Below are 26,074 nucleotides of genomic sequence, written 5' to 3'. Positions count from 1 at the left end.
TGTACAGATATAGCCCAGAAGCACAGATATTTCCTAATATGTCCCTCAGCTGTGAATGCACAGCAATGCCTTCCTGAGTATACATTGAGGCATCTCAGGCGGTGCTTCAGTGGAGACCTGTAACTGGAAGACTATTTTGGTGGCGGGAGGCCAGCCTTGGCCAGGTAAATGGGTCACACGTGTGGAAGAAGCCTGTCTGCCAAGTGTGTGTGTCACCTCCAGACGTGCGTGGAGAGCTGCACCTCTGGGAGATGCCCCGTCATCCCCTCCTCGCTGCATGTACCCAACAAACTAGGGCCACCAGTCCCTGATGTTTGAGGGAGGACTTGACCCTCATCCCTGCTGTGGTGCAGAGCCCCCCGATGTCTCCCCACTCCCCAAATGGAGAGGAATCCCTCCCCAAAGCCAGATGCTGCTCAAACTCCTCACAGGCTCGCCCTGGCCCCTGGTATGAGGGTACCACACCTCGCCACCTCCCACAAAACACATGGGGGGGCATGTCTGGGTCTGGCCTGTCTCTCTCTGTGGTGATATTCCTACAGCATCTCACTCAAAGGAGGCACACCATCAGGTGACGTGGCCGGGAGCCATCTTGAAACACCTGAAGCACCTGAAGGGACAAGGGCACTGCCAATGTGTGGGCTGCTCTTGCCTCACTGACAGGGGGTGGATTTCCTCTGGGCCTCCCAGTCCTTCACAGGACCGTGTAGAACAGAACAGAAGATGTATAAGCATTTTTAACATATTCTCTGGAGGTGGCTGAGGAGCCTGAGCAAGGCCTTTCTCTGCAGTACTGCTCCCCCTGCTTCCCTCCTGGCAGGCTGATGGACTCGATTTGCAGTCCGAGTCATTAGCAACAAGGGGTCAAAGCAGCTAACAGGTGTCAAATCAAAAAGAAGGCATTTCTAACCAAAAGCACCCTTTTCCCACTGCCAGTGGGGTTTTCTGTCCTCTCTGCCCAGGGTGTTTCAGGTGCCTCTTGTCTTTGACTCCCACAGAATAAGTGAAGCAGGTACGAGGAAAACTGCCTGAAGACAATGTTTCAATCAGCCACCCACCCAAATGTGGATGTGACCGAAAGTCTCCAGGGAAAAATCCCTTTGTGCAGGGCACGTGGCAGCAAAGCTGGCTGGGCTCCACACGTCCTTGCCTCACCCCAGGACAAGGCACACGTAAGCCAGGTATGATGCACAGGCTCAGGACGGGCAGGACGAGGGAACAGCACGTTCCTGGATCCAGATACCTCCTGAAGTGGGGTCCTCACCCATGTGGAGCCGCTCCAGTGAGGCCAAAGCTCCCCTCTAACAACAAGCTGCAACCAGTCTCCTCCCAGGAGGTTGCAGCCCAGCCATATCCACTCTGGATTGTAAATTTGAAGAGCTGGAAGGCTTCCAGTGCCCCAGGTGCCTGCTTCAGAGCTGACTTGGACAGCCTCTTGCTGCGCTGCCATCCTGTTGTGGCTGCAGTGTGTATATAATGTACCATGATGCAGCTCCTTCACCTCTGCTGTAGCCACACACAAGTGAATCCCTTCAGCAGGTGGAGTTGTCCCAGATGAAAAGTGCCACCACACCGGGCACAGCTGCTGTCTCATAGAGCAACCTGGCTCTGCACGGTGTCCTCCTCCTCCTCAGCCCTCAGAAGCAGGAGGAGAGAGCAGTGCAGATGCTGTTCTTTGCTCACAGGAAGCAGCCATCTCAGCTCTCCAACGATGGGCAGGGTTCAACATGTTGTGACCCACAGTAGGGACCTGCTGCCTCATCCATCCAGGGGACCTGGGTTCCCTCAGGCTGATATTTCACATCCAGACAGGTCTCTTCAGCTCAGCCCATGGTAGCACCACTGACTTGTTGGTTTCAGTCTTTTTTAGTTTGCTGACTTGTAAACACTTCCAGGTTCCAGTAAAACCAATGCAGGTCTGCCAAGGATAGACTTGATGTCTTTGTTAACTTGCACAGCCATCTGTGAAACAGCCAATAGATCCTCACAAGCCACAAGTTGGTGGTGAATACACAAGGCAAGAAATTCCTTGGGTTCTTCACACAGCAGCATCCACAAATGGCCCCCGCTCACCTTCACACCTTCCACTGCTGCACCCTGCAAGATGTTACTGAACAAGATGAACCAGAGCCTCAAGTGCTTTTCCTCTTTCCTCTACTCTCTGCCTTCTGCAGAGGCCAAAACTGCACATAAAATAAATAAAAAACAAAAACCAGATCCTTTACCTTGAGAAGAACGGGACGGAGCAGCAATGAACTTAGTGGTCTGTATTAACCCCATTATCTTTGTTCAATGTCGTCCAGGATGGTGAGGTATCACTGAGCCATGACTGGTAGAGGGTTACACACAGCTCCAACAGCAAACACCGAGTCCGTTACCAGTGAAAGGCAGGCTCAGAGCATTACTTTTAATCTTGGATTGTAAATTCCACCGAGATTGCATCTACTCGTGCCCGTGCAGCACCCAGCATGATGGGGCTTGGCTCCTGATAAGACAAGAGGCAAGGCTGCGACCATCATGGCACTGCTTGGTGTCAGAGGCTGGAAAGGAACCCAGGAGTCCTGCCCCCTCGCTCCTGCCCATCAGACCACCCTCTTCTCACTGAGCTGGGAACTTGGGCTGGGCTTCACAAAAGTATTTTGGTGCCTACCTCCCAGTAATTTCAAGGGGCTTTAGGTACCTAGATGCTTTTGGAGGCTCTGGGCCCAAATCCAAGAGTCCAACTGGCAGGTTGCTGGAGCCCTGTATCCTCCAGAGGCAATGCTGGAGGGTCTGCTACACAATGGAAGAAAATCAGGATGCAAGGCAGAAGGAGAAGGCAAAGGAAATCAAGGTCAGAATTAAATTCTTTAATACAAAAAAAGTTTGTTTGTCGTCGTCGTCGTCGTTTTTTTAAGATATATCTGTAATTTCTTTGTTTAAAAATAAATATGTACTAAGGAATATCTTGAAAAAATTCACTAGACACAATATGTAGTGTTAATATCTTTTTTCCCCGCAATTATTACAGATAAACAGTAGCACCAATAAATAAAATGATAACAAATATTAAAATTAAAAAGGAGAGAGATTCAAGATGTAGAATTTTCTATTTTTCCTGTCTCTTCTTTTTACATATATAAAAAAATCGTAGCGTCTATTTAATCCAAATCACACATATACATAAACATATATATATATATACAAACACATAGCCAAATATATATATAGTATGTAGATGTATATCTAACCCTTGTCTCAATAGGAATGTGTAGGGGTAGGTGTTAGAGAAATTAATTAAATAACTGCCCATAACATGCTACTGACTCTGCCAACAATTGGGGAGAGATGGGATGGGACAACAGGAAGGTTAAATTTATACACAACCAGTACAAATAAAAAAAAAAAAAAAAAAAAAAAAAAAAAAAGAGGTACGGCTTATAAATAGTTGAAATTAAATATTAACAAAGAATACTGAAAAATCCCTACTCTTTAATTAAATTATCTGTTTAATTTCTAATTTAAAAAGGGATATTAAATAAGTATATAAAACACTTTCTCTTCCCTCCCCCCCCATCGGAAGCCTCTGTCTTGCGCACGATGCAGCATAAGTATTATACATTGCAGATGCAAGCACCCACCCGTGTGTTTTTTTTCTCCTTCTGAAAGCCATCGGTCGGATGGGGAGTTCCTAGTGGTTAGTAGTCACTTGTTGTGAGTCTGTTTTTAGACTGTCTTGTCTTTTTTGGAAGCTTTCCGTGTTGTACATTATCAGGCGTTGAAAAATTCAATTGCAGATGATGTTTGGCAGATTTCTGACACAGACCGAGTACCTTTTTGATTATTATTATTATTATTATTAATTTTAATCACAGAACTAGATTATATATATCCACATAGATGTACAAACACGCTTTCAGGGGTGTGTGTGTGCACGCGTGTGTAAGGTGGGTTTCACATACACCACAGCGTATACTGTAGATACACACATAGCCAAGATTTTCAGACACGGCTTGGGGATTCCGGCTGCCTTCACATTTGATTCCCCAGCCCAAGAGCTGGAAAAAGGGCCTGATATTTACAGTACGCCATTAAAAAAAAATCTTGACGCTCACATACACACACACACACCCCTACTGTGTATATACTTTTGATTAATATCCCTTTCCAGAAATGTTCCATAAGCATCTTGGATGCTCTTGAGTGGCAGCTCTGTGCATGAAGAAAGCAGACAGTGCTGAACAATTGTGTGGCTATGCACCGGTCCCCATTCTTGCTTCAGCACACTGTAGGCCTTATGTCCTTTTGCAGCCACCAAGGGCGGGGAATCTAGACTCCTGTGATACTTCCTTGAATGGAAAGTTAGTGCGCATCAGCTGCCCACCATCCTTAAGAGAAGCCAGCATTGCCTCTCTGGCGAAGTTTCTATAGCGAATAAAGTCAACGCAAAATGTACACTGACATCCCATGTCCCAGCAAGGCAGGCAGGTTATGAGACGAGTAAGGGCGAAGGTTGGGGGAAGAGAGGGGAGGAGGAATCCTTGATCACGCAGATGGCCATTTCCTTGGCCTTTGACCCATCGCACCCTAGGATGCCGCTCTTTGGAACTCCCTGCCCATCCTCTCCATCACCTCTCCTTCCTGTCCCAGGCAAGGAGAAGGTGGTTTATGGTACAGCACACTCTACAGAGAAACAGCGGAGGCCGCACAAGTCAGTTAGAGTTAAGAAGTTTACACCCAGCGCTTCTACTCAAGTCCAGTCTTAGCTTGTTTCTTATGCCCCAAGTAGCCCGCTTGTGTCCACAGCAGTCGAGTATTATCCAGTGAAGACACCAATAACATTAGCAATGTTAAAAAAAATAATCAGTATATATATATATATATTATATATATATGTGTGTGTGTGTGTGGTTAAGATATACATATATGTATATATAGATGTGGTTAAAATATATATACATATATATATATGTATATGCATGTATACACACATATATATGTATGCATGGGAAAACCCATCAAATACACCCCTATAGTCTTCCTGGCTCTGTTATTTAGCAGCATGAAAAGAAAAATAAAATAAAACAGTTCAAAACCCAAAGGTGAATTCTGTGCGGCGGGTGCCTTGGGGAATGTTCCTTCCGGAGTCCATCGTCCGTACTGAAAGTGCTGTGCTCTACCGATCCTTCATTTTTAGGGTTCATTTGGATTAGTGTTTTGTTTTGTATTTTTTCTGTCCAGGCGAGAAATCAGGCTCCAGAAACAGGGCTGTTCCCCCTTCTTTTCCGCTGCTCACCGTCTCGGTTTTTCACATCTGTCAGAGAGGAGAGGGAAGGAAAGAAAGAGAGAAGAGATTAACGTTTGTGACGGGGGTGCAGGTAGGACAGGGAAGGGGAGGAAGGGAGGTGACTGATGTGTTTAAGAGCATATGGCGTTAAGACATGGCATGACGTCACTGGTGGGGTGAAGTGCTGTGCAGTCAGGGCAAAACAGCAGAGAACCTCGACCCGTGAATGGGTCGATGAATTTTATTCCCCCAGGCTCACCCAGATGCAGGGGGACACTGGTACAGGGGTAAATTTAGGAGCAGAACCAGAGGTCTCCTCGCTCACAAGCTGAGTGTCTTGTTTGCACCCTCTCACACCATGCACACATAGATACACGCACACACACAAAAACAAGGCTAAGCAACGCATGCAGAAGGACACACTCCCTCAGCTCCCCACCTAGCCTGTTGTTTGGGTTGGAAGCAATGCAGACAACAAAGCCTCATGCAGGCGAGAAGGTGAAAAGAAAATGCATCTCATTTCACTGGCTGCCACGAGCAGGGGTTAGCGCCACAGAAGAGCAGCAGCAGCAGCCTGAAGAAGCGGCAGGAGAAACAAAAATTTGCCCTCCCCTCCAGGGCCCAATTCTAACTCTACAAAGAGATGGAACAGGAAGAACTACAGCTTAACCAGCTTTGTATCTGGAAACAGATAAGCTACCCACTCTTACGACTCCTCCCTATCCTTCTGGCCAACACACCAGCTCTGGAAATCTCCCTGAGTGCCAACTATCCCACCACAGGGAGCGACTAGTAAAAGAAGCAAGTAACCCCCTCCTGCCATCATGACTTCTTTGGGGTATTGTTTGTTTTTCTTTGTACTTTGTACTGTTTCTCACTCTTCAAACTCTGTAGGGTAATTTCCAGTTACTCTGTGGACAGGGAGCAGGACCAGAGGGAAAAAAAAACAAGGTTGGGTCTGGCCTCGTTCTTCGGGGGCTATGCTCACTGGGAGAAGTGTAACTCTGGAAGCTGCTGTACTCTGGCCCCTCCATCAATCACTTTCCCACTCGGATTACAGAACCCCAGAAAATTCCTCTGTTTGCAGAGCAGTTTCCAGCACTCTGGCAGTGCCTAGATGCCTCCCTGATTTTGGCACACAGCACTTTCACATTTAAGGGAAGCACAGCCCTAGTCACCTAGCCAATTCTAGACAGGCAAACAGATGTCCCCTCTGTCAGGATGTAGCCCCTGGTGAGGACCCTGGATCTCTCTCCCTTATTCTTTCTCATCCAGCCACTGCTCCTGCAATATTCTGGCAGGAGGAAGCTCCTAGATCTCTGTGAGCTGAGTTTGGAGGCACAACCAAGGGCTCATTAGCAAACCCACCTCTATGCCTCTCTCTACAGATAGGTAGGATGTTCATGCACCAGAGGTGCACACACAGCTGGTGCGAGTCAAGTGACCCCACTGAGTTCACCACAGTGCTCAGGTGAGAACCAGGAATCGGTTTCTGCACGTGCCCATGCCACGGGTGGTGCATGGTAAGTAGCATTCAGACAACGCATGCACAGTGTGGATTTCTGAGCAGACACTAACCGGTGTCTTTGCACCTCTCACCTGGCATCTGAAATACAGACCCCGGCCTGCCTTCACGTAGAGACAGGCTGAATCCCACATCACAGCCCTGAGTCCCTCAAACCACCACTCTGGCCAAGCCGTGGACAGTACACTGTGAGCACAGTGCAAGAGGACAGGGCCCTCTCCCTGGCTTTCAAGAACACAAAGGCAAATGAGAGTATGAGGACATCCCTGAGGGTGAGGGAGGTTCCCAGCCTGGCCTTCCCTTCTCTGCACACTGCAGAGTGTCCACAAGCTATCCAGAAAGGGATTGGAAGACAGGGGTGGTGAAATCCTAGTCAGCTAGGAAGGATTTGGCTTTGTACAACAGTACCCTCTCAGAGTTGCACACAGCTAATGCACAGAGGGCTGCAGACCCTCCCCCTGGCTACTGCAGCAGCATGAACTCCGTTACCTCGTTCTAGGGGAATGGACACCTTAGACACAAATGCCCTGTCTCTGGGAGCCATCCCCATCCAAGTCCTGACAGCACATCCGAAACGCAGAGCTGCCCTCTGACACAGGGAATCTCTGTCCTCATCTCAGTTAGACCCTCTGGCCCACGTAGGATAGACAAACGGAGTAATCATATAGCACTGGTGCCAGAAGTCAGCAGGAAGCAAGCTCCCCCCTCTTTCTCTTTCTCTCTCTTTCTTTTTGTGTGTTTCTCTTTCATCCTTCAGGACACAAACCTGCAAGTGCGCTCGTTTAACTCAAGCTGCCTCGACTTGCAACGTGAGTCTGTGAATTTGCAGGAACATTTACAGGTCTGGGGATCTTGTACAAACAAGTGCTTTCTCCTCTCTGAGCAAGGCTCACAGTGACTGCAAAAAGGCAAAAGGAAAGATGTCTAAGCTACAGCGCTTCAGCAGAAAGAAAATACACATGCAACACCCTAAACATCAAAGCAATCCCCTTGCCCCCTCCCACAGCCCCCATGCTGCCCACTGAAGTGTCGCGGGCTGATGGTTTTCCAGCAGCACCCCGGCAGCCCCAGAACCTGGTCAGGACAGCACCCCTTGGCATTAGCGTAAAGAGAAAAGAGAACAGGCTCTGCACAGTATTCACAAATGCTGCATTGGATCCATCGGCACAGGCCACAGGGAGGAGGAAGGGGGGGGAAGCAAGGATGGGAAGGTGAGAGGTCCCAACCAGCTATTGAGGTATCAATGAAAGGCGTTTTCTGAAGTGGGCTATTCGAGTAGAAAGAGGCCAGCGGCTACATGAGTTAAATACACAGGGTCTCTCCCCCCTGGAAAGCAGCTGGGCTCCAGCATCATGTGCTTGTCCCCACAGTCGGCATGGCCCTCCTTTCTCTAAGTCCCATCCCAGCCTTGCTACCTAGGATTCTCCCGTGAGGGAAGGGCCGTGAGCTTTCAATGCAGAATTGTGTGAACCACCGTGAGAGGCAGAGCGAAAGAGACAGGTTTAGAGACAGGGAGAGAGAGAAGCCACCAAAACCAGCAGGGAGAGAGAGAGAGAGAGAGAGAAAAAGAAAGAGAGAGAGAGAGCCCCCCGGTTCCCCAGCACCCCTTTTCCAGCTCCCCACCGTCCCACCTCTCCTCTCCGCCTGTGACTCCACCAGACACGCAGGCACACGCGCGCACGCACGCACACACACCCATGCACGGCAGGCACCAGCCTGCCCGCCGCCAGTCGCCGTAGCACGGGCACAAGTTGGGGGGACAGCAGGCGACAAGAGCCGCAGCCCAAGGAGCGGGAGAAGAGGTGCAGAGAGCTCGCCCACCCCGCCCCGCGCTCCTGAGCCTCGCCGGGGGTGATTAGAGAGAGCCAAGCAAGCGAGAGCCGCCTTCCCTGAGACACCCCTCGGTGCCGGAGCGGTGCCACCGCCAGCGCTGCCCCTGCGGGGATCTGCAGCCCACCAGTGACTGGGAGGGGAGGGTGAGATTTTGAGTGAGCAGCAAGCAGGCGGACTGGTTTGGGGAAAAGGGAGGGAAGAGAGTCTACAAGCAGAGGACACAAACGTACAAGCTGGGTGGTTTGTACCGGCCTTTCTTGCGCTTTCTCTTTTGACCCTTCCCCTTTCCTCGCTTTGATTTTCTGGAAGAAAAACAAAAAAAAAAAAACAGAGAAAGAGAGAGAGAGACAGAAGGAAAGAAAGGGAGAGAGAGAGAGAGAGAAAACGGAAGAAAACGCAAGGAAGAAGAGGAGAAAAAAAAAACACAGCCATGTGCCTTGCTGGGAGGGGGAAGCACATGAGGCAGGACCGGAGGAGGGCAAGTCCCGGGGCCGAAGCACAGATCTCCAGAAGCACAGATCTCCAGAAGCACAGATCTCCACCTCGCACACACACTCACTGGCCTCCTGCGCTCCTGCCAGCACCGCACCCAGCCTGCCCGCAGCCAAGCCAGCGCCAGGGGACACAGCGTGCGCAGAGGCCACCTCCACGCGGGGTTGTCTCTGAGGGTCCTCGCAGCCCCCGGACAGGGGCAGTGGGACAGGGGAGAGGGAAAGGGAATGGAAAGCCTGGTGGAAGCGTCACGCAGCGAGCGCAGGCAGCCATCCCGGGCCACAAGCTCAGGTGCACGCTGGCTGAGGAGGGGCAACCTGCATGGAGGGGCTCCCTCAGGGAAGAGGAAAGCGCCCTGACCTGGTGGCGAGGAGGGGGCAGCCCAGGGATGGTGATAATCCTGCCACGGGACGGGCTCAGCACGCTGGGATAAGGGGGGAGAATGCTGCTTGGAAGGGGTCACCTAGCCCGTGGGCTCTGCTCGCCCACCCCGCTGCCTGCCTGTGGCTCGCTGGGCTCCAGGAGACCTCGCTGTCTGCTAGCAGCCCCTCCAGCAGCCTCCTTCCTGAGTGCCAGAGGAGGAAGAGGGAGGCCTGAACGAGCTATGACACCCAGGAGATGATAACCAGCAAGAGGCTTCAGGCCTTTGCTCCTTTTCTCCCTCACCCGCCCCTTCCCTCCCTTCGCTTTCCACATGGGCCTGATGAGCAGACGGAGCCAAGGCACTGACTCTCTTTAAAATTCACCCCTTGCTCCTGATTTGGGGGCAGGAGCTGGGACGGGATGGGGCTAGGACGCTACCCATGGACCTCTACAGCCCAGCGAGAGCACAGAGAGGGAGGGAGGCTGGAGCCTGCGCTGCTCCTCGAGCCACATCAGAGCAGCACCAAGGGAGAGGCATGCGAGGAGAAGGCCCTGGGCAAAGCACCGGGGCTCGTCAGACACGTGGGCACCATGGCAGCTCAGCAGGGACTCCCTCCTTCCCACCTCGGGAGGGAGCTGTGGAGGGAGGGGACCTGGGGGGGCAGAAGGGAAAGCACCACGGGTGTTCCTTAGGCCCCGTTCAAGTCTTCTCGCTGGAACGAGTGCCCGAGCATCAGCTCACTCCCAGCCTCTGCCCTACGTGTCAGGAGTCACAGGGAGGCGGTGAGGGGAGGAAAATCGACCTGAAGGGAGGAGAGGGGCACCAATATAACAGGACTTTCAATCGAGAGCAAGTCAAAGCACAGCAATCTCTCCCATCCCTTCCCTTCCTTCCCCGGGGGAGTGCAGAACCAGCAAAGAGCAGGCAAGGTGCTGTTAGAAGAGGAAAGGGAATTGCAACACAGGCCGGGCTGGCTGCTTCACCCACACCCCATCCTCACCAGAGCTCACACAGACCCAACAACTCTCACACACCTTCAGACCACAGAGCCACGCAGACCGACCGTCCCCGACACGGCCCTGCACAGAGAGGAGCACCGGCTGCCCGATGCAGCCACGAGCGGATTGCCAGGGGGAGGAGGAGAGGCTGGAAGGCGGCGAGAAGTACATAGCCACCGGGAGAGGGGTGAAAGAAGTTCTCTCTCACTCTCCCGCTTGCTCTCTCTCTCTCTCTGTTTCAGCCTCATCGCCCAGCAGCCGCCCCTTTCCTCTCCAACTCCGCACCTCCAAGTGGCAGAGCCGCTATCCCAGCCATGCGCGCTCCGGCTGAGCCTCTCAGCCAGAGAGGTCGCTCTATTTTTCCATGTTCTTCCACGTTTTGTGATCGCCCCTGCAACTACCGCAGGGCGAGAGCCGATTTATCTACTTTCCATAACCTTTTTACTTCGGGGAGGAAGGAAAGGGAAGGTTGTGCCTTAACCTTCTTCAGGTCACCAGAGTAAATCCATCAGCTTGAAAAAAACCTCTCCTGAAAGCCTCCACCGAGACCCAGCTAGGAGATCCATCTCCTTTTATACCCTCCCAGGCCCCCACCCCACCAAAACCAGCATCACATCGTGCATGGCATCAGTCCTGCCTCCACCAGGCCTCCACTGCCACCTCTCCCTGTAGCCAGCAGAGTTCCTACCCAAGCTGCTGTGAAAGAAGCCAGCAAGTTCTCACTCAAGCAGCAAGAAAAAAAATTAATAATAAAGAAAGGCAGCGATTTGCAGTAACCAGAAACACCCCAGGAAGAGGGAAGGGAGAACAGGGGCTGCACCTTGAATCCATTCTGGTAGGACACACACGACGGGACTTCCCTGACTCTGGGTAAAGCATTAGGAATGACTGCCATGGTCGTGGGTCATGCAAGCTCCAGGTCTGGGGTATGAAGGAAGGACCGTCAGATCTGGGTTTCTGTGCCCACCTGGAACGGATTCAGAGTGTCGCCCCATGCACTACCATATGCCATTTCCAAAAACACCTTCTCCAAGTGAGGATCTCCAACCAATCAAGGAAAAGGGCAAGGGGCAGTGGGGAGAGGAAATGCCAACCAACCACCAAAAGAGAAAGGAGGAAAGGTTTGTCACTTACTTTTCTTGTTTATTTTTGACATCTTTCTTTGGTCTGTGGAGGAAGAAAGAACAAAGGCCTCATTAGAAGGGCGCTTACCACATACACATCCAGTATTATTCCCAGTTCCCGCAAGCACAGGGAAGAGGACATGTACAGCTGCTGCTGCAGGACGCCCATGGCACAGGTTAAGCAGTCCTTCTCAAAGCATTTGCTCTCCTGCTGCACCTCACCAGTGCCACCAGCCCCCAGGCTGCAGGCTAGCATTGTCCACCTGCCATATCTAGAGATGGAGGAGCCTCGCCAGCAGAGTTCTTTTCCCAGGCTCAGCCATCCCACTGCAAACCACCTGAGGAGACCGCAGAAGCCTCTGAACAACAGTCCCAACCCAACGGCAGGAAGAAGGAAAGGCTCAGAGTAAGTTTATTGCAAGAGGAACCAGCGCTGCTCCATTCTCACCTGCAGTCACATTTACTGTGCTGTAAGAAGCTCATGTGCGCTATGTGCTGACTCTGATGGGGTTTAATTCTCATGATCTGGAATGAAAGAAACAGAGAGGGTCACTGCCCATTCACTATTTATACTCACGGCTCCAAATCAGCCCGCTGCGCGGCAAAGCACTTGCACCCCAGGTGCTCCTGGGAAGAGCATGGCAGAGTTTGAGCTGGCTTTGAGGCCCCGTTCTCCCAGTCAGAGAAGGCCCTTTGATCACAAGCAAGCGGCAACACCAGGCTCGTGCCAAAGCTCTGTTTGCTCATGCATGCAAGGTGCCAGCACCGGTGGACTGCCTTGGAGACAGGCATGGGAGAGGGCGTTAACACCACAGTAAGATTCTCGCTGAGCCGTCCCTGGGCAATACTAGCAAGACAGTAACGGAGCATTCGGCCTGCTCCCAGAGAGAGGCAAGTTTCAGTCTAAAGCAAAGGCCCAAAGCGAAAGCTCCATGTCTAACTGCTGTTCGCTAAGCCACCACTCCTTCCCGGCTGACACGTCACCTTCTCGGCGAGATGACACACAGAACAAATCTGGTGCTCTGTGCTTAAAACACCCCTGCAGAGCCAGGCTTCGCCCAGCCCCTAGCTCCGTGTGCCTGCAGGGAAGTTATATGGGAAGCCAGGCATGTGCTGTTACAGTCTCTCAACCCAGAACCTGGCTGGACCACTAGTTCTAGCATTTGCACCACAGATCTCCTGAAGTGCTTCTGACCCTTCCCAGGCATGCAGGCATGCCAGCCAAAACACGTAATTCAGCAAGGAATGGTAAGAAGGAAACTGTCCTTAGTTACACCGTGCTAGTAGGCTCTGGCCCAGGCTGGAGCATGCAAGTGGAAAAGCAGTACAGGGGAACCATGGAAGGACACCGAGAGGTTCTCTGCCAGAGTTCAAACACAGCCGAGGTCACAAGTGAAAAGCACTGGCTGGTAGTCACGCAGTCCTGCACGTCTCTCCTCCATATCACAAACTGATGGCAATATTTACAGTGCCCTTTCAAGAGGCTGAGGGACAAAAGTAGGTGAGGGAGCTACAGGCTAAGGGTAATGGACACTAGCACCACGGTGGGTGCAAGCTGGAACTGAGGCTGGCAGGCAAGGGCAGTGACAATGCTCTCTAAGCAGAGTCTGTATCTTCCCCGTGTGCCCAGCCTTTGCTACCATGGCCAGTCCCTGTCTCTTCCAAGAACTGAATTCAGCAGCCTCCAAACAAAGGAGGAGGACGCCCAGAGGCAGAAAGGCTTTTCCACTTGACACTGAAGCAGTGTGTTTCTTAGAGACCCTTTCCACCCCTGCTGTGCCAGTGTAGCTAATGACCCAAATCCCCTGCTCTGTTGGTAAAGACTGACCTCGCATGCCCTCCGGGAGAGAGTACTGACAGGCTTTTCCCTACTGCCCTACTCAGCTGCCTTCAGAGCAACAGCTGTGTGGACCAAATGCAGGGTTAAGGTAGAGCAAGGGTCTGGGGAGCGTCTTCTCCGGGGCCTCAGAGATAACAGCATCAGAAATGCTCCTCTGCATTCTCTACACGCGAAGTGCTCCTTTTTGCAGAAATGCTCCTCTGCCTGCTCCTAGCTTCTGTATCTCTTGGGGTGGCTGTGACGGGTGACTTGCCTCCTCCACCCAAGCATGCCAGCTCGCAAGTTGGGCCCTCACCTCCATCGTGACGTTGTACACATCCACAGGGACACATTCTAGGCCCTCATCGCCGCAGCAACCCGCACATCTCATCAGAGGCACACAGGATGGCTTGAATATGTACTCCACCTCATCGGGGTACTCCTGGAAAATGTCCACCAGGGTCTCAATTGTCCTGCAGAAACTGCGCTCGTAGACTTCCAGGAATTTGATAACTACAGGGAGGAATGGAGGGAATAAGTTAATGCAAACTTAGCTCAAGAATGTCTAGTGCTTTGCCCCTTAAAACGAGCCAGACAGTTGCAACACATCTACCCTATGCTCTTCACTAACAGTCTTGCAGGCCTATGTCCTTCGTCTCTGCCCTACTCACCCACCCTCCCTCTCTCCCTCCCACCCACACCCCAAATCAGCAGGGGAAGACAAGGAGATGGCCCTTCCTCCTGCTGCTTCGGGACTGAGACAAGATGGACCGGAGAGCTTCGCTCTTTGGACTGGCCCTCCCTGGCAGCACGATGCATCCCACAGGTGCCTTGTCCCCTTGCCGTCCCCCATACTCTCAGCCATGCTGCCTCTAAGCAAAGGAGCCGCTCCAAAAAGCACCTGAGGCTGCTGCAGATGACCTGCGCTCTGGATTAAGGCCCTTCACTTTTACCTTCTGTCAAAAGCAGAGGTTTTAGGAGGCAGGGGCATAAGCCAGAGACAGAAGCATCCTCTCTATAGACCTCAGCGCAGAGACAGCCCTGAGAGTGGTGAGACAGCTGTGAACAGTGCATCCATGTGGCTTCGTTTGCCCCGCCAGCTACAGCTTTTGCCCACACACAGCATCCACCTCCAGGAGACCGACAGCACCTGCTACACATCGCAGCCTCCCTGTCTCTGCACCGACCACTCTCCAGAGCAAGGAAGCCAGCCAGCACCTGGAAGACTCAGAGCGAGCCCACAGCACCCCCAGGATTACCCAGACCACACACTTGGCCCCTGAACCACAACAAGGCAATGTGGGAGGGGGAACGGGGTGGATCTGCCATTATCCCCTGCCTTCCCTCTGAATGGAGCAAACGCTAACTGCTTGCGACCTGCGCTGATTTCACAAGCGTTTCTCAATGTTTCCCAGCCTCTTGCCAAAGCTTCGTCTTGCTGCTTGGTCAAGGGTTGGAGAGATTTAAAGAGATGAGAGATAGGGTAGATAAAGTACACACGCACAAAACCCAGCTGCTCGCCCACCTCTGCAAACAGCCAGTACCTGGAGCCCTCCAGGCCTCCCAGCTCCACCAGCATGCAGGCAGCAAAGGGAAGTTGTCTCAAACGGAGCAGAGGATAAGCGTGTGCACCGAGAGATAGTGCCTGCCCCGTGCTGTTATGCGCTATAATGATCCACCTGTACAGTATGCAGAGTCCTACAGCACCGAGGTTGATAACTCGGAGTGATAAGCGCAAACTGCTTGCATCATGGAAAAATGGTCTCTGGTAAGCGTTTCTAAAGCGCCCTGAACTTGTGACAAACTGGCATAAAGGTTACTTTGCCACAAAAATGCAAAAGCTGCAGGGCTCGGAGCTCACAGCCCGCAGTTAATTGTTGAAAGTTAATTCTAGGTCATGCAGAGCTGACAGTGCCACAGTGCTGAGAGCGGGTACAAGAGGGGAGGAGCTCCCATCCAGGGAGTTTGAAGTGTCAGAGAGCGTGAGCAGCTATTAAAAGAGAAAGTGGCTTGTGAAAAGGAAATGTAGCCTGGCAGGCATGGACTGCTTGTTGGTATTCCTAGCCTAAAAGACAGCACGCCTCTGTTCCCTGTCCCTTCCCTTCCTCTTCCCTCCTCCCCCAGCAGCAGCGTGCCTCCTGCCTGTCCTCCGATCTTGTCTGTGCTACCTCCTCCTTCCTGCTCCCCTTCAGAGTGACCTTAGTCCCTGCCTGTGCTCCAACAAGTGGAACAATTTAATATGTGGGAAATTCTGCAGGCACAGTGACAGCCGCTGAACTGCGCTGCTGATTATTCACGCTGTGCCAGCAGAAAGGATCCGGGAACTCCGGCAATACAAGCACAGCGCTGGGTAAAAGACTGCTTCCAGACCCACTGCAAGGGGAAGGAGGGAGGAAAAGAGGGAGGGAAAGCGATAGTTACCTGTGCAGAGCAACTGCTGCTCACTGAATCCCTCTGGAGCACATAAATAGGCAGAAACCGAAACCAGGCACAAAACTGAAGTGAAACTGATTCGAGTCCACAGTGCTAGATTACACCAGGGAATGCGGGCTACAGATTGGCCATGGAACAGCACATTTGATTTATTTTGCGGAGCCTTTACTTTTATGGCTGCACCCTGATAACTATACTTGAGATCTGGGAGATCTGACAGGACCAAACGCCTCCCGTTATCAGCGCTGGAGTTTTTGCCTTTACTTTAACGTAGGAGGATTTTCCGAAGTCTGAATCAGCCTCGGAAGAGGGAACAGGGACTCTTTATCCGACTGCCAGTCAGAATGCCCTGCCATGAAAGGCGCGTTGCCTCGATGCCACTGGACACAGAGCATTCGCACGGAGGCTGTGCGGCGCTCCGCAGCCCATTTGCACAGCCAGTTCCCAAACCGGAGCACATGACTGAGGTACAGTCATCCTCACAACAAAGCCCTGCCCCTGCTACTGTATCTACACTTACTCCTATGTCCTGGGAGTCATATTCCGCACTTTGCCGGGCTGATTCAGTCCCTGCTTCCTTTCCATTGGCTGTGGCAGGACGGAAGGACGTCTGTCTTTCATGGGGAAACATAGGAAGGTCACTGAAGGACTAACACCGCTTAGCCTGCTCCCTTCCTGCAATTTGGGCCTCAGCCCATGTTAAAAGTTAATCCTGCATTTAACCCACACCCCTACTCTGTAAAACACCTCCACATTTGAGTCAGAGGTTCTTCTTTGTGAATGGAGAGGGAAATAAGGTTAGAACTCAGCCAGGGCCCACAATAACTCTTTAGGCAGACATGGCCACAGCAGGCAGGATTAAGTCCAAATTTTGAGCAGTCGAGTGGGAACAAGCTAGACTAGAAAAGGAGTAGGTCTGTGATCATTCTGCCTCCCTCCCCGTCAATGGCTTAGCAGCAATACAGACACACTGTTCTCTTAAAAATAAAAGTGCAGCCACAAGTGCTGGTGGTTTCATTTATTTATACCAGAAAATCTTTTCTCGTGGAACAAACAAAGAGTGTTTGTCTAACTCCTCTACAACTTCCCGTGCCACAAAACATGTGGAAGGCTCTCTCGAGCACAAAAGGGTAGGGGCTGAAGTTAAAATTACAGGCTCCAACCGGAGTTAAGTCCATCCCAAACAAAAACCTGTTGCAGCTTGACATCTCAGAGAAAGCACAAAATGGCCAGAGACACAAAATCACCTTACGCACCCACCCCAAAGACCCCAGAAGCATCAGCAGAAGGCACTGCAGGATTGTCCTTGTACAACAGAGGCACATCATCGACTCCTCTTCACCGAGGGGAAACTGAGGTACAGAGAAAGAACCGCCAAGGTCATACAGCAGGACAGAAGCAGAGCCAGGAAGGTAATGCCAAGAGTCCTGACTTCTAGCTCGCAGATGTATTTGCATAGCAGAGCCAGGAATAGCATCAAGGCAATAGCACTGGAGTCCCACTGCTCACGTTGCGAGACCAACTTCTCCCCTGCTCCCATCAACCTTCCTGTGACAGGGAATTAAATTCTGTTCAACTCTTCCCTCCCCGGGAACGTGGTCAGACACAACAAACGGCACAGCCCAGGACCCTAGCGCTCTCCTACCAACAGCAGAGGGACTGGTTACCAAAATAAGCCTCACAGCAGGCTCCATCTTGATCCCTCTGGAGTCACTGAACCTTCTTCTGTTGACTTCAGCAGGAGCAAGGGTCAAGCGCAACACGCGGCAGCCCGCCAGCAAACGGGGAAATTTCGGCCACGCAAAATGGACACCTAGCCCAAACGCTGCCTGCCACAAATCTCTGGCTCCTTGCAGCCGGTCATAGCACTACAGTTACAAGAAATTGAAGTAAGAGTGCAACGTAAAAAGCCAATCTGGGCCCACACTGCTAGAGCCCTCTGCTGACCTCCCGCTGGAATAACGCTGGAGGTCACAGCCCATGGGGGGACCCTGCGAGACCTCCGACAGAGCCAGTCACTCCAGTGAGGGGCTTGCCCTGCTGCCAAGATAATGCGGAAAACACGGTCAGAACAGAAGCTGATTGATGATCACCTCGGCCTGAAGGCCCCCAAGTCCACAGCCCCCACTTGTGAGCAGAGGACTTCGGACGGGAAGCCCACCTGCTGCAGGGCACAGGGCTCTACCGGGCAGGGGGCTGGCAGGAGGCACCCCTGAGCAGCCTGGTGGCTGACTGCCCTCCTGGCCTGCTCGCACAAACCCACAGGGCCGAGGACATGGCCACAGCCTGGCCTTTGGGCAGCACAGAATCACTGCGGCTGCACAGCCACCACCTCGTTTCGCAAAACCATTAAGGCTGGAGAAGACCTCCAAGATCACCTGGTCCCATCCCTACTACGCTGCCAGCATCAGATTAAGCAGAACCCATACGGCCTCCAGCCCTTGAACCCTTTACCCCTGCTCACAGCGGAGTAAAAGGGTGCTTTTTCCAAGCCTGGCTCTGCACACAGCAATAACCCGAGCTGGGGGACGAGGCTAGAAGTCCCCTTGCATTGCCACCCCTCTGTCCCCAGAGCCACTGCTGGCGGTGCCGGGGCTGCGGGGCACGGCTCCGGCCTTTGTTCGGGGATCAGCCCCGGCCGCCCGGGCACCAGCGGCGCCTCCGGGGAGGAGGCAGGCGGCTGAGATGACAAATCCCTTCCTACGGCACTGTGGCGAATTCCTAGGAGGCTGCTCGCAGCCACTCAGCTCTTTGTGTGCGCGCATAAATATATATATAAATATATATATATATATATATATAAATGAGCGTGTGTGTGTGCACCAGCGCACGCACGCAGTTCTCCCCGGAGTTATGGGAAGCGCGCAGCAGGCTGGGCCGGCCCCGCTGCACGTCCCGGCCCTGCCGCACGCCCCGATCCCGATCCCAATCCCGATCCCAGTCCCAATTCCGATCCCAATCCTGATCCCGATCCCGACCCCGACCCCGGCGGGGCTAATGGCGGCGGCCGCAGCCCCCCGCTCCCGCTGCGGCTCCCCGGGAGGTGGCGGTGTTGGCCGCTCCCAGGGCCCCGGCCGCCTTCCCCCGAGCCCCCCGGGGAAGCCACCCGGCTCTTACCTTCGTTGGGTTTCCGCTCCCCATCCCCCAGGGCAGGAGCAGCCTTGGACAACTGCAAAGACAAGAGAAAAGCGGTCACCACGCGGAGCCCCCCACGCCGGGCTGGGCACAGAGCCCTTTTGTTCCCCATCCCGCTCCCCATCCTCGGCCCCGCAGGGAGAACGGGGCCGGGGAAGGGAAAAGGGAGAGGAAAGCAGGCAGGGGAAGGGGCCCGAGGGCTTGGAAGGAGCCCCCCGAGGGGTTTGCAGCGGCTGGGGGCAAAAAGCACTGAGCAGATGAGGGCACGGAGAGGAAAACAAGGCGGGTGACCTTCTCCCGCTGGCCCGCGCTAAGCCGTGGGGCTTGGCAAGCCGTGGGCCCGCTGCCACCTCCAGAGCAGCGCCAGGCCTGCCTTTTCTCCTTCAGGCCTCCCCTTCCCCGCCATAAAGGTGAATCTGCCCCAGGAGGAGCGGGGAGAAGGGCTGTCAGGCGCCAAAGGGCATCGCGCCCCGCTCAATGTCACCGATGTCTGTCACCAAGCAGCAGTGGCCGCAGAGGTGTCGCTATCTGGCCCGCTGTCAGGGCGGCTAGCTGCTGCGATCCCCCCCCCAGTGTCCCTCTGCGCTGGCACTGTCACGTAACGGGCCCGTCCCCAGCCCCTGCACTGCTTCCCTGGGACAAAAAGAGGCCCCGAGCTCTGCATTCGCGCCTGCTGTCCTCTTGGGACAAGGGGCATTTCCAAACTGCTGACGCAGGCGGGAGCAGCAATAGGGAACCCACCCCCAGACTGGGATGGAGCGGTGTTACGCCGCTTCACTGAGGAAGTCTTTTTTTAATTCCAGGTGAAACAAAAACTCCACTCTTCCTGCTCTGCGTGAGGGTTTTAGCTCTGACGTAACTTTCCAGCCAAGTCAGGTTTCCCCCTGCTGTTCTGTTCCGAACCAAAACCAAAAAAAAAAAAAATAAAAGCTTGGGTTTCTTCACTTCTGCAAGGTATGTTGCCACCTGCGTGACGCCATCCACCCCGGAACCTGCTGCCTTTCAGCAGAGGTGCAAAAAGAGAGCGGCAATGCAAACATGCAGAGCACTGTTTCATCAGCAACGTGCTGTATTTGGGCTTAGGAAAAGGCCCTCTGATCGCACAGCTGGAGACGGGACTGAATTGAGCAGGCAAAGTCCACCTCGAGCTCACAACGAGAATCTGCCACCTATAGTCTTCTAGCAGCCCTGTGCACAGGGCAGCACCACCTTCCGAGCGGCCTGAAGTGTCAGCTTTTCAAAGGAGGAGGAAAGAGAGCCGGCGAAGCCCCTCTCCCAGCCATTCCTTTGTGTCTGTGCACAGCTCCCTTTGTCTAAGGTCCCCCTGACCGAACTCCTTGCTTCTCATTTCAACCGACGTCCTTCTGTACCTGGGAATAAGACAGCAGCCCAGACCTGAGCCACCCCACGCGTGGATCTGTTATGTCCCTGGGGAGGAAAGCCTGTGTGCCTAACCTCAGCGCCGTGATAACAGCTTAAAAAGCAGGTTCCTGGGAACAATTTTGCTCCTGAAGTGTGAAGGTCACTGCAACAGCACAAACAAAATGGAGGCAGCAGAGGTTGCAGCGGCCTTCCAAAGACGCACAGGGCCCGAAGATCTACGGGTCAAAAGAAAAGCCTCCATTCATGTCATAGCACGGGAAGAAGATCACGAGCCAGGCCGACCTATCCAAGTCACAATGCTCCTAAGACCTTTCGCAGAGGGATTTACGGTTCGCACACCGAGTGACCGTGATGGACTAAGCGAAATCAGCTCTGAGCCACCTTGAGGGTCTTTCTGCCCGTTCCCAAGGTGAGGCGGCCCAGCCTGCTGCCAAGCCCCCTGCCTCCGTGCTTGGGCACACACAAACACGCACACGTGGTGCATGGGTGTTGGGAAGCAGGAGTGAGCCGCACACTTTCACTGCTCACCTGCGCGTGGCCAGCACCTCTCCCTGCCCAATGCACCGCCGCGGGAGCCAGAGCACCCTCCCAGCTCTCACCTAGACCTAGACCTGCAATTCTACCCGTAGGGTGGGAAACGGGATCAGTATGGAGCCTGCCAGGAGCAGGGTGGACGAGGTTGCTGTTCCCCCCCCCTGGCAGAGCTCTGCAGCGCTCGAACGGGAGCTCCCAGCAGTCACCCAAAAGGTTTCCCAGAACTATCAGTAACACGCTGTCTGCCTGCTATACCAAGAAACCTCTCTGCCCTTTTGGCAGTGCCTTTCACCTGTGGCTAATGCCCTGCGAGCCCGTTCCCTCAAACAACAGAGCAGGCAGGGGGTTCTGCCTCACTTGAGACCAGGCTGCTACATATCATAAAGGGCGATGGGGAGCCAAAAGCCTTCCAAGGGACAAGCAGGCCCAGCGTGCCCTTCGGTGGGAGCCTGAAGGTCACGCTCTCCTCTGCTGTCTTTCGGAATTACCCAACAGCTCTGTAACACAATTTGTTTCCGATAGCTTTTCAGCATTTCACAGAGGTGTGGAAGCAAGCCCCAGGCTCCAGAGCAGGGGAAATGCCCCCGGAGAATGGGGCTGAGCAGGGGGAAGCTCCTTTTTGGGCCCTTTGCAGGTCACAGCGAATGCACGTCCTGAAGTGGGGTAAAACCCTCCTGAGCAAATAAACCTGCCTCACACCATCTGTATCTGCACCTTCCCCGTCCCCCTTCTCCTCCAAGTGCCAGTAGGAAGCAAGTTCCTCTCTGAAGGGAGAGAAAAGGTTAATCAAGTCATTCCTCTCCAGCCATCACCCCCCTCACCACCACCACCACCAGGACTCTTTCTCTCCCTTCCCCTCCCCCTAATCTGTGCAGCCTCATTAAAAGAGCTTTGTAACTGTTTAGGACTGGAACAAACAATCCATCCACTTTGAGAGGGGCTCTGGGACAGGAGTTAAGGCACTTTTCGTCTTAGGCGCTGGAAATTCTTCTCAGCGGTTTCGACTTAAGCGGCGGGGGGACCCCACTGCACTCCTTCCCCATTGTACCTAGGGACGGAGATCAGTAATCCCGCGAGCTGCCAGCACGGCGCAGGCACCTCTGACACGGAGCAGGACGGACAAGAGACCTGATTCGGGGCCGCTCGGGAATCAGAGAGCCCCTCCAAGACCCCAGCACGGGCTCCCCTTTCCCCTGCTCCCAAAGGAGCCCTCCTCCTCCTCCCAGCGTTTCCTCGGGCCCACAGCGGGTCCGGGGAAGGTGACGGGGACCCATGTGGGGTCCTGGCTGCCGGGGGGGCTCGGGAGGCAGGCTCTGGGGGCTCCCAGCGGGGCCTGGCGCAGAGGCACGCCGAAGGCAGCGCGGCTGGTGGGTGTGTGATCATTAGCAGTCTGGTCACAGGCTCGCTCTCCCTCCCTCCGTGTCTGATCGCTGCCTGTTCCCTGTGGCAATCCAGCTGGTAATAGCCAGGTCCCTCCACGGCGCGGGGTGGGAAGGGATGCGCTCCCAGACCCCCACCAGCACGGACCCGCCACCATGCCGCCGCCGAGACCCCCGGACAAAGGAAGATGGGGAAGGAGCTGCCTTCCCCTATTCTCTAGGAAACCAGGGAGTGGAAGGGGACAAAAACGCAACCTCCAGCACCCTGCAGGGCTACACGCCCGCCGGCCAACAGCTGGGAGGGTGGCACTGCAAAACCACCTCTCCCTCCCTCTCCTGCACGGCAGGGCTGGTGCCACAGGCACAGGCAGACACCTGTGGCATCAGCGCCACCCAGCCCGGGCCGGGACACAATTCCCCGCTGTCCCAGCCTCGCTGCAGGAGCAACCACACCAGCTCCCTCGGTCAGGAGCCATCCCCCTGCTGCCTTCCCCGGGGGAGCACCGTGATTCCTGCGTCCCTCCTCCCTCGCCTTCAGGAAAGCAGCCTGACACGCGCTGGCCCCTGCCTCCCCAGCTCAGCCTCTTGCCAGGGCTTTTCTTTAATTCTCTCCAGCGTGCCTGGCTAGCTAGATAGGTTTTATTCAGCACGACAGTCTGATTAACACTGCAGATAAATATTATCACCAAAGCACAAAACCCCTGGCCCCGGCGTGAAGAGCCACGCTCTCTGCCATGCCCAGCGCCATCGTCAAGCTGCCTACGTGAGATCTGCTGGCATTTCCAACGCTCCCATCACCGTGGTGCCCAGGCGACCAACGGACAAATAAGGACAGAACTGAAGGACAGACCTCACTGTCTGTCCGTCTGAGCACTTATATGGCCCGCATCACCCGGCTGGCTGCACATCTCGCGATCTCTCGTGCAATTAGCCCCGCAACACTTCCCACCACCCCACATTTCCCACGCCACCCCGGAATTTTTCCCTGCTCCTTTTCCCCCCCCCCCAACCATTACCCTCTGTCTTTTCCCAGCAGCACCATCCTCCTGCCTGGGAGAAAAGGAAGCGTTGAGGCTTTCACGCGACTCCCGAGGACAGGCAGACCTGGACCCTACCTGATCCGCAGCTTCATCTCCGGGGAAGAGGAAGGGGAGGGGAGAAGGAGCAAGGGGAGGGTTGAAGGGTATTATCACTAGACACGGAGTTGTCTAACCTACAGCCAGGGAACAGACGCTGCTCTGCAAGTTTCCTGAGGAGCTGGGAGGCAAAGAAGCCCTGTTTTAGGTGACGGTGGAAAAACTCTTGGAGAGCGGAAAGAATCGTCCCACGAGCCAAATCTGGCAGGCAGGCTGCACGGAGCTGCTCCGTGACACGCTCTAATGAGAGCTCAGCCCCGGTTCCCAGCGAGCACAGCCTAACGTGCGGCTGTCACTGGAGAAAGTGGAGATATAACAGGCTAGAAACAAAGCGTGCAGTGCCTGCATGACTTCGGTTACAGCTGAAATGGCTCCTAATTGGGGAGTTACCTTCCAGCATCGGTGCTGAACAAACAATGTGAATAACTGATTAGTTTGCAAGCGACGTTTATGTTCACCACTGTGGGAGATGGTCTGGCCCGGATTCTCGCCGAGAGCTGGGGAGGAATGGCAGGGGAGAACTAGCTCCTCATAGCCCTTAAAACATAATCCACGCCGCCTAGCATACAGCCACTTTCACGTGGGCACTCTGTCTAAACCCCTTAATATCTCTTGGCAACACAGCCCTCTTGACTCTTTTGAAAACAGATTTATAGGACAGGTTTGCACAGAAAGCTGCCTTTCTTTTTCTCTCTCCTTTTTTTTTTTTTTTTTTAAGGAGAGGAAGACAAGGAGGAAGAGTCGGTTTCTAATCGCTCAGGAATGACAATAAGGCAAAAGTAAAAGTGACCGAGGAAGGAGAGAAGGGAAAAAACCGAGGGGTTTTGTAATCTCGGTGCAGGAGATATGCATTTTGAAAAAAAAAAAAAAAAAATCAATCTGGAAGAAATTCAGGATCCATTTTGTCCTCTTTGATCTCTATTTGTTTTTCCAGCTAGGTATTTTGAACTCCGCACGGCAGCGCGAACCCGAGCCGGGACCCAAGGCAAATACCGCCGAAACACCCTTTTGCAATGTCAGGAGAGCCGAGGCCGGGAGGAGAGAGGCTGATGCAAGAAGCCAGCGCGCTGCCTCCCCTCCTTTTTCCCTTCCTTTCCCCTTCCCTCCCCTGCCCCGCGCAGCGCCGCGCAGCGCCCCGGCCCCGCGGAGCCCCACGGCGGGGGCGTGCAATGCGCGCACATGTGCGCGGCCCCTCCGCGCCTCGCCCCCTGCCTTCCCCAAGCTGCACACACGCCGGGCGAGCAGGTGGGAGCCGAGGGAAGGGGAAATTGTAAAAAAATAATAAAATATATATTTTTTTAAATTTTTTTTTTCCCGCCCCCTCCCGGCGCCAGCCCGTTCCCCGCCGCGCTCGGGGGGCACAAAAGCCCCGTCCCGCTCTGCTCACCTCCGCGCTCTGCAGATAGAGCAGCGCCGCCAGCCCCCAGTGGATCCAAGTGAGCAGAAAGTTCATGGTTGCCGGCGCACGCCGCGGAGGAACGGGGCCCGCCGCGCTCCGCCTCGCCTCCGCCGCCGCCCCGCCGCCCCGCCGCGCTCTCGCCTCCTCCGTGCCCTCCTGGGGTGCCGCCGGCCGGGCGCTGCGAGGCTCTCCGGGGGCAAAGGGGTTCCTCTTCGGGGTGTCCGCCTTCACCCCTCCATACGGCGGCCCCCGCTGCTGCTGCTGCTGCTGCCGGTGGGCGCTCCGCAGGGCCGAGCGCTGGCTCCGCGGCCGCCCCGCCGCCGCCGCCCGGCCCCCGCCGCCGGGCAATCCGAGCTCCACAGCGGCCACCGGGGCGAGGAGAGGCACCCGCGCCGCGCTCGCTCTGGGCTTCGCGCACTCACTCACGCCGAAGTTTGCGGGGAAAAGTTTCAATGCATCTCTTTTCCTGCGCGCACTCCCACCCCCCCCCACCTCGCCTCTTCTTCTTCTTCTTCGCGGCGGCGGCTGCTGCTGCTGCTGCTGCCTCCCCCCGCCGGGGGGGATGGATGGAAGGGGCTGAGCCCGCCGCCGCTCGGCCGTCCACCGCTTTAAAAAATCAGAAGGGGGTGGAAAAAAAAAAAAAAGAAAAAAAAAAAATCCAAACTGGCTGGAGAGGGAGGCAACCGGGGCGGAGAAGAGGGGGAAAAAAGGGGGGAGGGAGGGGGCTTTGAAGGAAAGGGAGAAAAAAAAAAAAATAAAAATCCAAAGTCTAGGGGAAAAAAAAAAAATCAATTAAACGGGAGGATAAAGCAAGGCGGCGAGCCAAGCGCAGGTCCCGGTGGCCGGGGAGGGCTTCGGTGCTCCCGCGGCGCGCTGTCCCCCGCCGGCTCGGCGGCAGCGGCGGCTCCGCGCACTCCAGCGGCGGCTCCGCGCAGCGCAGCGCAGCGCCCGCTCCACCGCCCGCTCGCCGGCGCTCTGCAACTGCTCGGCGCGGCCGCGGGGAGAGACGCTCCGCCGAAGTCCCACCCTCTCCGCCGATTCCCCTCCCTCCTTCTCCTCCCCTCGCGTCCTTGCGGCTCTGGGCTAAAAGGCCACGGGGGTAAAAGGGGGTGCGCGGCGCGCCCCCCCCCCTTCCCTCTCTCTCCTCCTCTCCAGCTCGCCCCACTCGGGATCGTGCCCCACACCCCGACCCCCAGGCGTGGTTCCCACGATGCGCTCCCAGCTTTTTCCCACCCACCCAGGCACCCACCCCAC

General features: G+C 54.6%; 1 protein-coding gene across 10 annotated transcripts; it reads right to left on the bottom strand.

Annotated features, from left to right (window-relative positions):
- Window positions 1–2,974: 2,974 nt before the first annotated feature.
- VEGFA (vascular endothelial growth factor A) lies at window positions 2,975–25,826 on the bottom strand. 10 transcript variants are annotated; one of them, XM_027453982.3, is made up of 9 exons: window positions 24,809–25,826; window positions 18,972–19,023; window positions 13,738–13,934; window positions 12,051–12,127; window positions 11,613–11,645; window positions 11,299–11,445; window positions 8,855–8,926; window positions 7,558–7,689; window positions 2,975–5,293 (listed from the first exon to the last, which is right to left on the bottom strand). In XM_027453982.3, the coding sequence occupies exons 1-9, from the start codon at window positions 24,872–24,874 to the stop codon at window positions 5,272–5,274; spliced, it is 798 nt and encodes a 265-aa protein (XP_027309783.1). In that variant the 5' UTR covers window positions 24,875–25,826; the 3' UTR covers window positions 2,975–5,271. The 10 variants fall into 10 exon arrangements, with proteins under 10 accessions (XP_027309783.1, XP_027309785.1, XP_027309784.1 ...); XM_027453984.3 differs by lacking the exon at window positions 7,558–7,689 and having other exon boundaries at window positions 24,809–25,612; XM_027453983.3 differs by lacking the exon at window positions 8,855–8,926 and having other exon boundaries at window positions 24,809–25,612.
- Window positions 25,827–26,074: the final 248 nt, after the last annotated feature.

The sequence above is a fragment of the Anas platyrhynchos genome, chromosome 3, assembly GCF_047663525.1.
Source record: "Anas platyrhynchos isolate ZD024472 breed Pekin duck chromosome 3, IASCAAS_PekinDuck_T2T, whole genome shotgun sequence".
Lineage (NCBI taxonomy): Eukaryota > Metazoa > Chordata > Aves > Anseriformes > Anatidae > Anas > Anas platyrhynchos.
This window is presented reverse-complemented; position numbering and strand designations above follow the sequence as displayed.